The 10735-nt window shown below is 45.9% G+C and overlaps 1 protein-coding gene across 1 annotated transcript; it reads left to right on the forward strand.

Annotated features, from left to right (window-relative positions):
- The first annotated feature begins 250 nt into the window (after positions 1–250).
- Positions 251–10493, forward strand: SERPINA9 (serpin family A member 9). Its single transcript, XM_026515127.4, has 4 exons — positions 251–979; positions 6227–6500; positions 8375–8522; positions 9887–10493. The coding sequence occupies exons 1-4, from the start codon at positions 310–312 to the stop codon at positions 10088–10090; spliced, it is 1296 nt and encodes a 431-aa protein (XP_026370912.4). The 5' UTR covers positions 251–309; the 3' UTR covers positions 10091–10493.
- The last annotated feature ends 242 nt before the right edge of the window (positions 10494–10735 follow it).

The raw sequence follows: 10735 nt of genomic DNA on the forward strand, positions 1-10735 counted from the left end.
CTACGAAGCAGAAACAGCAAAGAGCGTGGGAGCTGAGGTTCAGGATTTTAAGACCTGACTCGGAATCCCAGACAGAACACAAACTAGCCGTGTGGCCTGAGGTCAATGACACACCGTCTCTGAGACCTGTTTACTTGTCTGTAAGCTAAAGACAACAGTAATCTCTGCATCTCATTCGTGAGAGCCAATGAGATTACGCGGGCAAACTGCCCTGTTAATCGTCCCGCGTGTCCCCCATTCTATCGCGAATGGGGTGGGGTGTTGCAAGGTGTCTGATTCGGGGCCAGACGCTCTGCTCACCTTCCCTCGATGGTTCTTTCCTCTCTTGCAGACTTGCTTCTTTCCAAAATGCCATCTGCCTCGTATCAAGTGTTCCTCGTCGTCAGCATCTGTGCTACAATCCACTGTGTGCCCCCACCCGGGGCCCCCAGCAAAGGAGCCCCCTGCCCGTCCTTCCCAAGGAGCACCGCCGCCTCCCAGCTGTCTTCCAGCAACACCAACTTTGCCTTCCGCCTCTACCGGAGGCTGGTTCTGAAGACGCCGGACCAGAACGTCTTCTTCTCCCCGCTGAGTGTCTCTGCATCCCTGGCCATGCTCTCCCTCGGGGCCCGCTCAGCCACGAAGACCCAGATCCTGCAGAGCCTGGGGTTCAACCTCACACACGGGCCGGAGTCCGCCATCCACCAGGCCTTCCAGCACCTGCTCCGCTCGCTCAGAGCCCCCGGCAAAGCCCTGGACCTGAGGATGGGAAGCGTCCTCTTCATCAAAAAGGAGCTGTGGCTGCAGAAAAATTTCTTGGACAATGTGAAGAGGCTGTATGAGTCGAAAGTCTTTTCTACAGATTTCTCGAGCACCTCCACTGCCCGGGAGAAGATCAACAGCTACGTGGAGAAGGAGACCGAAGGGAAGGTTGTAGACTTAATCCAAGACCTTGAACCTCTGACAGTCATGGTCCTGGTGAACCACATTTTCTTTAAAGGTAAGGCTCTGAGAGGTTGATTTTGATTTTAATGTTGTTTCTTCCCCCCCCCTCCCCCAGTTGAATAAGCAAGCTAAACAAATCCTAGACAGCGCAGTCAGGTAACGGGAAGTGTGAATTTGGACCAGCCGTGTAACACGCTGGCTTCGACCTCCTGTTTCCTCTCTTAGCTTCAGTGGATTGATCACAATGGGGGCTCATTCAGCTCTGCCTTTGGATAGCCTGGTTATGTGTCCTGAGGGGCTGACACGGAGCTCAGTGGGCAACCATGGGGAAAACCTGGAAATTCGCTTCTGAGTAAGGACCTCATGTCTTGCTACCAGCAGCTATGCTGGTGCCTCCTGAAGGCTTCAAGGAGGGACACAGAGTTCTCTGACAACCCAGCCTCACCGGCAAATCCAAAGGCCAGAGCACTCCAGAGACATGGTAGTGCAGACAGGCCAGTATGGCTGCCATTCACATCCCCTGGGCGTCTGGCTAGAGCGTCACAGTTTACAAAGACACCGTACTGTAGCAGACTGGACCCGGGCTTTGAGGTCAGACAGCCCTGGGTCTGAATTCTACCTCTGCCCCTTACTTGCTCCATGATCCTGGGCATGGTGCTTTGAAAGGCCTATCGTGTATTGAGTGCCTGCTGTGTGCGAGTCTCTGTGCTAGCCGGATGGATGATGATAGAGCCAACTTCAGCAGAATTGTCATGGACGCTACTGTATCATCCCTCCCTCCTTCCCGTCTCTCTCCTTCCCTTCCTTTCTCCCTCCTGCCATTCATCCCTCCCCCATTTATCTTTCCCTCTATCCACCCACTCATTCACCTTCCCACCCATATATCCACCCATTCTGCAAGAAGGAGGGGGGAAGGAAAAAGAATTAGTATGCCGTGAGCCCCTTCTAAGTCTCCTGTGCTTTATATGTGTTGCTCCATTAAATTGAATCTTATTTTTTAATTGAAATATAATTCACACACCACAAAATCTGCCAAGTTAAATTGCACAATTCAGTGGGTTTGGGTTTGGGGACATCCACAAGGTTGTGCAAATACCTCCACTATGTAATTCCAGAACATTTTCATCACCTCAAAAAGAGACTCCCTACCCATGAGCACTCACTTCATTTCTGCTCTTCCTGCAGAGACAAGTAATCTACTTTCTATCTCTATAGATTTGCCTATTCTGGACATTTTCTATAAATAGAATCATATAATATGTGCAGGGTTTTGTGTGGACATAGTTTTCAGTTCCTCATACCAAGGAGCATGCTTGCAGGACTGTATGGCAAGAGTGTGTTTGGTTTGGAAAGAAACCACCAGACTATCCTCCAAAGGGGCTCTACTGTTTCTCATTCCCACCAGCCATGTGTGAGTTCCTGTTGCTCCACATCCTTGCCAGTCTTTGGTGCTGTCAGCATTCCAGACTTGGGCCATTTGAATGGGTGTGTTCTGGTTGTTTTAATTTGCATTTCCCCGATGACATATGATATGGAACATCTTTTCATGTTTATCTGTCATCTGCATATCTTCTTCGGAGATGTATCTGTCAAGGTTTTTGGACCACTTTTTTTAAATCCAGTTATTTGTTTTCTTATCTTAGTTTTAAGGGTTCTTTGTATATTTTGGGTAACAGTCTTATCAGGTGCATCTTTTACAAATATTTTCTCCTAGTCGGTCGCTTGGCTTTTCATTTTCTTGACATTGTCTTTCATGGAGCAGAAGATTTAACTTCAGATTAATGAAGTTCAGCTTATTGATGATTTCTTTCATGGATCATGCCTTTGGTATTATATCTAAAAACTATTGCCATACCCAAAGTCATCTAGTTTTTCTCCTATATTATCTTCTAGGTATTTTATAGTTTTGTGTTTTACTTTCAGGTCTGTGATCTAGTTTGAGTTAATTTTAGTGAAAGATGTAAAGTATGTGTCTAGATCCTTTTTTTTCTTTGCATATGAATTCCAGTTGTCGCAACACCATTTGTTGAAAAGACTATTTTTGTTCCACTCCTTTGTCAAAGATCAGTTGGCTATATTTACGTGGGTCTATTTGTAAGCTCTCTTTTTGTTCCATTGATCTATTTGTCTATTCTTCACCAATACCACACTGTCTTAAGTACTGTAGCTTTACAGTAAATCTTGAAGTTGGTTAATGTCAGTCCTCCAACTTTGTTCTTCTCCTTTGATCCTGTGTTGCCTATTCTGGGTCTTTTGTTTTTTAATATAGACTTTACTATTAGTTTGTTAATATCTATAATACAATTAGCTAGGATTTTGATTGGGATTGCATTGAATCTATAGATCAAGTTGGGAAGAACTGACATCATAGCAATATTGAGTCTTTCTGTTCATGAACATGGAATATCTTTCCATTCATTTAGTTCTTTGATTTCATTCGTCAGAGTTTTATAATTTTCTTCATATAGATCTGATACATATTTTGCTAGATTTATACCTAAGTATTTTTGGAGATGCAAATGTAAATGGTATTGTGTTTTTAATTGCAAATTCCACTTGTTCATTTATGGCATATGGAAAAGCAATCGACTTTCCGTATTAACTTTGTATCCTGCAACCTTGCTATAATCATTTATTAGTTCCAGGAGTTCTTTTGTTTGTTGACTTTTGAATTTTCTACATAGACGAACATGTCATCTGTGAACGAAGACAGTTTTGTTTCTTCCTTCCCAATCTGTATACTTTTAATTTCTTTTTCTTGTCTTATTGCATTAGCTTGAACTTTCAGTAAAATACTGAAAAGGAGTGGCAAGAGGGGACATCTTTGTATTATACCTGACATTATACCTGGAAAGCTTTGTGTTTCTCACCATTAAGTATGAGGTTAACTATAGGATTTTATAGATATTTTTAATCAAATTGAGAAAGTTCACCTTTATTCCTAGTTTACTGAGAATTTTTGTTATGAATGAGTGTTAGATTTTGTCAAATGCTTTTGCTTCATCTATTGATATGATTAATTTTTCTTGCTTAGCTTCTTAATGATGGATTACATTAATTTATTATCAAATGTTGGACCAGCCTTACAAACCTGGGATAAACCCCATTTGGTTGTGGTGTATAATTATTTTTATACATTATCAAATTTGATTGCTAATATTTTATGGAGCATTTTTGCATCTATGTTCATAACAGATATTGGTCTGTAGTTTTCCTTTCTTGCAATACTTTTGTCTGATTTTGGTATTAAAGTAATGCTGGCTTCATAGAGTAAGTTAAGAAGTATTTTCTCTGCTTCTATCCTCTGAAAGACATTGTAAAGAATTGGTATAATTTCTTCCCTAAATGTTTGGTAGAATTCACCAGCGAATCCTTCTGGACCTGGTATTTCCTATTTTGGAAGGTTATTAATTATTGTCAATTTCTTTGATAGATATAGGCCTATTCATATTGTCTATTTCTTCTTATTTAAGTTTTGGCAAATTGGACTATCTCATCTAGGTTATCAAATTTGTGGCCACAGAGTTGTTCGTAGTATTCCTTTATTTTCTTTTTAATGTCCATAAGATCTATGGCACTGTTCCTTCTCTTATTTTTGATATTAGTAGATTGTTTGGTCCATACTTTTTTTTATGTCTCATATTTCTTTTTTTGTAAAAACTGGATTTTTAAAATTATGTAATGCAACAACTCTGAAAATCAGATTCTCCCCCTTCCAAGGATTGGTTGTTTTTGCTTGTTGCAATAGCTGTTGTTTGTTTAGTGATTTTTCTGAATTAATTATTTAAAGTCTATACTTTGTGATGTGTGGCCACTGATGTGTCTTCTTGGTTAGTTACATGGTTAGCTATGATTGGGCAGAGATTCTGTAGGTGTCTAGAACAAATAAATCTCCGAGTCTTTGATGAGGGCTTTTGTTTGCCTGCTGGAGTGTGCCATCAACACTCAGCAGTTTATAACTCTGACTCAGTCTTCACTCTCTGTTTATGCAGACCCTCAAGGTCAGCCATAGTAGGAACTTAACAGCCTTCTTATATTTTTTTTCTCAAATATGCATACAGCTGTATACATGCACACAGCCTCTCAATAGATATAATGGATATAATGGAACTTTTCAAAGCTCCTACAGACATCTTATTCCTCAGCTTCTCCTTTCAGAATTTTTGATCACTCTGTGTTTTATCCCGTTTGTTATCCTCACCCAGACAACCATGAAGCTAAAACACTTGCCTGTAATTGTTTCTAACAAAAACTTCCGACCCCCTGGGAAGAAGGCTTTAAGCACTGAGTGAGCACCAATCAATCCTGTAAATGGGTTCTTCCAGATAACTACCCGAGAGGTCAAGTAATAATAATTGTTTGAAAATGAGTCTTTGCAAGTTCTTCTCCCAGTGAGATTGGGAAATCAGGCCGCTATTTGTCAAGGCTACTGCTGAGCTGGAGAGGAGAGGGTGGGACTGGCACAAGTTAAAATAACCATGAAGTTGACTGCTCTTGTTGAGATTCAGCCATATTTCTTGAATTAACTCTCCCCAGGTTGTTGCAAGACTTTGGTTAATTTCCACAGTTCCAAACAAGTTGATTCTGAATATCTTTGCCAGTTTTTCTCATTGTCCTAATGGAAGAGGAAATATACAGAGGTCCTTACTCTGTCATATTTACAGATGGCACCCCCATCCCCAGCCCATCCTGTTAACCTTTTTGATTAATCTGTTGTTTGCCCCAAATGTTACCTACTGCCTCCAGCAGCTGCAAAATTTATCACCACCTGTGACTGTTTTTGACTAATTTCCTCCAACGAATAGGCTTTTTGCATCAGTTGAACTCCAAATCAGATCAAATACAGACAATTTTGCAAGTGATGCCTTCCAGGGAAGCCCAAGATGGGTCAAATAACAGTTCTTTGGGTATGAGTCTTTGAAAGGGTTCCAGCCCTATTTTTTTCCCCTTCAGTGGCTGCCAGCCTGCTGGATTTCACTGCAAATGCAGGCTATTATTTTTCAAGGCTATTATTGAAGAGCTAGGACAAGAGGAATGGAACTAGGGCAAGTTGAAATACCACAAAGCTTGCTTTCTTACCAAGATTTAGCTGCTTCCCTTGAATAAACTGTTCCCTAATTTGCTGAAAGAGTTTGGTTAATTTCTAGAGTCCTCAGGAAGTTAATTCTGACCATTGTGGGCAGTTTTCTCATGGCTTTTATGGAAGAGAGAGTTTTCAGAGATCCTTCCTTCATCATTTCTGCTGTTTTCACCTCACTAACTATACTTAGACATAAAGAGCTCTCTTCTCTTTCCATGCTAGCCAAGTGGGAGAAGCCCTTTAACCCTGGATATACGAGGAAGAGCTCCCCGTTCCTGGTGGGCAAGAGGACCACTGTGAAGGTCCCAATGATGCACCAGGTGGAGGAGTTTGCTTTTGCAGTGGATCCAGAGCTGAACTGCTCGGTGCTACGGATGGACTATGGCGGAGACACCGCGGCTTTCTTTGTCCTCCCTGGCCAGGGCAAGATGAGGCAGCTGGAACAGGCCTTGTCAGCCAGGACACTGAGGAAATGGAGCCGCTTACTGCAGAAGAGGTGGGAATCTGTGTCAGTTTCCTGGGGCCTGAGGCGGGTGGTGGGGTACCTCCAAGGACGGGTGGAAAGACCACGATAGCAGCCGTGGAATGCCAGCTGAGCACCAGCTGCCCCTGGATAGTGAACTTGGGGCTATGGTCTCACTTGAACTTCACCATCACCTGGCAGATGAAGAGCACCATCACCCCCACCCACAGATAAGGAAGTAGAGGCTCTAAGAAGGGAGGCGAATTGCCCAAGACCCTGTCCCCGCAAACTATGATGTCATTCTAGCGATTCCATGCTAGCAGAACTCACTCTACCAGCCAACCTGATATTAAATTCCATGGAATGAGTCCATAAAATTAAACAAGCAAGAAAAGCACTAATGCTCACCTAGGAAATGAGGATAATACTATCACTCAACCCAGAAGTTGTTGAAAAGATAAAACAAGTTACTATCTTTAAAGTGCTTCGAACAGTGCCAGGAAGAGTGTATGCGTTCCATAATGTTAGCTCCTAGTACGATTATTATTAGTTCTGTAACTCTTATGGGGACTATCAAAAGGATGTTAACCGTAAGATTAAAAGGAAGGTCAAAGTCTTATGGACAGTGTCTTAGCAATATTTTCTTGGCCTTGTTGGCACCATTCCCAGGTGCCCACAGCCAGGAGGAGACCAAAGACAAGATCAGGGATAACTGTAATTCAAGAAGACAAAGATCAGTGTCCTGGGGGAAGGCAGACAGAGTGCCGAGGAGCTTCTGAGCAAAGAGATATCGCTCTCAGCTGGGGTCCATGGAGGGCTTGAAGTCATCCGAGTCGGGAGCGTAGGTAGGACGTGATGGTACATATAGGGCACAGAGACTTGGGAAGGGCACTTTCCGTAAAGGAAACACCGCTGGCCAAGAAGCATAGCTGGGAATCAAGGAACACTGTAGAATGCTCCAGAGGTTTCCTCTCTGACTGCAACCACGGCTGGACAGAGGCGGCAGCACAGAGGCTGGGGCAGGGGGCGGTGTGTGAGGAGCGGCAGACAGAGCAGGGAGGAGATGGCCGGGTCAGCGCAGGGGACGGTAACAGGGAAGAGAGAGCTGTCCCTTGTGCTGGATGCCCGTCACTGGAGACATCAATGTCCATCCATTTCTGTGCTTTCCTTTCTGTGACTTACCAAGTACATGACCTCAGGCAAAGCACTAAAACTAAGTCTTACCATCTTTAAAATGGAAATGAAGCTCATGGGTGTGCCTGGGACGGTGCCTGACACACAGTAAATGCTCAATAAATGCGGACTGTTCCCTCTTGGTTCAGGGAAACCATTGCAGAGGAAGGGAAAAATGATGCTGAACTCCAGGGCTGTGCTGTCCAACTACGGGCCCCACGTAGTTACGGAAATTTAAGTGAACTAAAATTAGGTTAAACTACATTTTTTTTTCCTCATTGGCACTAGCCATATTTAAAGTGCCTGATAACCTCGTGCAGCCAGTGGCTAACCTACTGGTCGGCACAAACAGAATACTTCCAGTCTTGCAGAAAGTTCTACTGGACTTGGCTGCTCTCAGCACTTCGCAGGGTTTGTCTCAGAAAGGGCTGGGGAGCTGGCAGACACACTTCCACCACTGCCTGGTGCTCCCCATGGGTCGCTTCTATGGGCTCCTCTGCTGGGCCCCGTCTGTGCTCTGTCCCTTACTTTATGAAGGGGTCCCCTTCCTTCTTCCTCATCTACCGGCCAGGCTTGCTCCTCCAGGGGGCGTACTTTGGTTGTCTGGGATGTGCCGACTACTTTAGCAGTGACCAGAAACAGCTAGAAGAACAGAGTCTCCCAAAATGCCACCCAGAAGCGGAGTTAGAGACCAAGAGGCTTGCGACCTCATGTCCTTTCCCCCATCTCCACAGGTGGCTAGAGGTGTTCATTCCAAAATTCTCCATTTCTGCCTCCTGTGACCTGGAAACCATCCTCCCGAAGATGGGCATCCGGGATGCCTTTGATAAAAATGCTGATTTTTCTGGAATCACGAAGACAGACTTCCTGCAGCTTTCCAAAGTGAGTTGGTCCATGAGAACATTTGCCCGAGCTGGAAGGGCCTACAGCGACTGGCTAATCGAGGCCTCACATCTCATTGATAAGGAAACATAGACCCTGAGCGGCAAAGTGACTTCTCACCGGCAGAAGTAGGGCTGGGCTTCCAGGCTGCCAGGCCTGTGGCTTTATGGCCATCATCCCGCTGATACACAGGCAACTTTTATCCCTCTTCCAACAGTGTTCCTAAGATCCAGCTATAGTTCCTTGAAAATCAGGCCCCTCCCGGGAAGGCAACACTTCTACCTCGAAACTTGCCACAGATGAACAGGTGCCCACCTGGCATTTGACCTCCCCTCCCTGAAGCCTCGGGCCTCACACTGAAGCCAAATTGGCTGCCCATGGGCCATTCGTATCCGATGGATGTGCTATGTTTGGCCTGCAGTGTTAAAAAAAGAGAGAGCCGATTTCTAACATGTAAGCTATCGTACTTCAAAGTATAGATTTCTGATTGTCTTGAAAGAAATCACCTAGTTCGATTCCCACACGGCAACCGTGAGCCCAAACCCCTACGTAGCATCCATCAGCCAGAGCTGAGGGCATGAGCACCCTTTTTAGTGAGAGGGAACCCTCTGGGTGCCCTGTGTGCTCCCTGCTCTTACGAGAGGTTTGGTGCTTGTCTGCATAGGGGTTTCTGATCCCTGACCGAAAAAATGTATTTTGATAATAGATTAGAATGGTCAGAAGTGGTCCTGGGTCACTGAAGGGCGCCTTTGTCATTGGTGTCCAGGGAAAGAATACAGGGGCCCAATAAAACATGCTGAGAATAGCAGTCCCTTTCCCAGAATGTGTTTCTGTGCACATATGAACAATAACGACTATAATCGTTGGGAGTTCTCAGGCCCTCTGAAGCTTGGGAGAACATGAGCCCTGGTGAGGTCTCTTCCCTAGAAGACCTCGAAGGGATCCAGTTCGTAGCAACAGCGCCCTGTGTCTCCTGGGCAACAGTGAGCCGATACTCTGGTGCCCGTACTTGGCGTGATCTCCTTTAATTCACCCCATGACCTTGTGGGAATTACGCCATGACGATGGCCCTTTCAGAGCTTTGGAAAGCGAAGCCAGCGGCCCCTAAGTAACTGTTGCGAACATAACGTGGCAGAACTGGGACTCGACCCTCGGCTTTCCGGTGCGCGTGTGTAACCACTCAGCTCCAGGCGCAGGGGCCCAGTTGACCAGTATCAGCGGCAGCTGCGACCTCATGCCCAGCGTCGGGAGCAGCGAGCTGTGGGCCCCCGGAGGGGGGCATCACCAGCCCCAGGCAGAACCCCACAGCTCAGGGAAGTAGAGGTGCCTCCATGGGGACCGCTGACGTGTTTTTCTCTTGGCAGGTGGCCCACAAGGCTGTGCTGGACGTCAGCGAGGAGGGCACCGAGGCCGCAGCGGCCACCGCCACCAAGCTCCTAGTCCGTTCGAAGGACGGCCCCTCTCACACCGTCGTCCGCTTCGATCGGCCCTTCCTGCTGCTGCTGATCAACAGAGCCACAGAGGCCGTTCTCTTCCTCGGGAAGGTTGAAAATCCCACGAAATTCTAGGTGGGAAGCTCCTGCTGACGGAGTCCGCGTTGAAAGCGCCCGGGAAATGAACCATGGGGTGACGGTCCCGGTGTGACTTGAGGGCTATCTCCTCCTGCTCGGAGGGTCCCCTGACCCCAGCGGAGCTGCGTTTGCTGCTGGGATGGCCCTGTGAGGGCTCAGCCGGTAGAAGTCAGCAGAGATCCGGGTGACACACCCCCGTCGCAAAGCCTGTTCCACCCCTCCCCCCCAGTCGCTGCTTGCTTCTACAAATCCTCCCGGGTAACTAGCTCCATGGATGTTTCTGGTGGGCATATTCCCATTCCTCGAAGCCCCGGGGCACGGTAATCTGCAGGGCGGTCACCTGTATCGCAGAGTTACAGGAAAAAAGTCAATAAACCTGGAATGAGGGTTCGGCCACGAACAACGCTCCCACACGCCTTCAGGGTCCAAATCTGATCATGGTTATGGGCCAACTCCCAGTGACCAGGTTGTCATGATGTGACATTTCAGGGGCTGAGTGAATTCAGTCATTCTTTTCTTTTCTTTTCTTTTCTTTTCTTTTCTTTTCTTTTCTTTTCTTTTCTTCTTTTCTTTTCTTTTCTTCTTTTCTCATCTAGACTTTATCTATTTATTTGACAGAGAGTGAGAGAGAAAGAGAGAAAA

This window comes from Ursus arctos, unplaced genomic scaffold (genome assembly GCF_023065955.2).
Source record: "Ursus arctos isolate Adak ecotype North America unplaced genomic scaffold, UrsArc2.0 scaffold_25, whole genome shotgun sequence".
Taxonomy (NCBI): Eukaryota; Metazoa; Chordata; class Mammalia; order Carnivora; family Ursidae; genus Ursus; species Ursus arctos.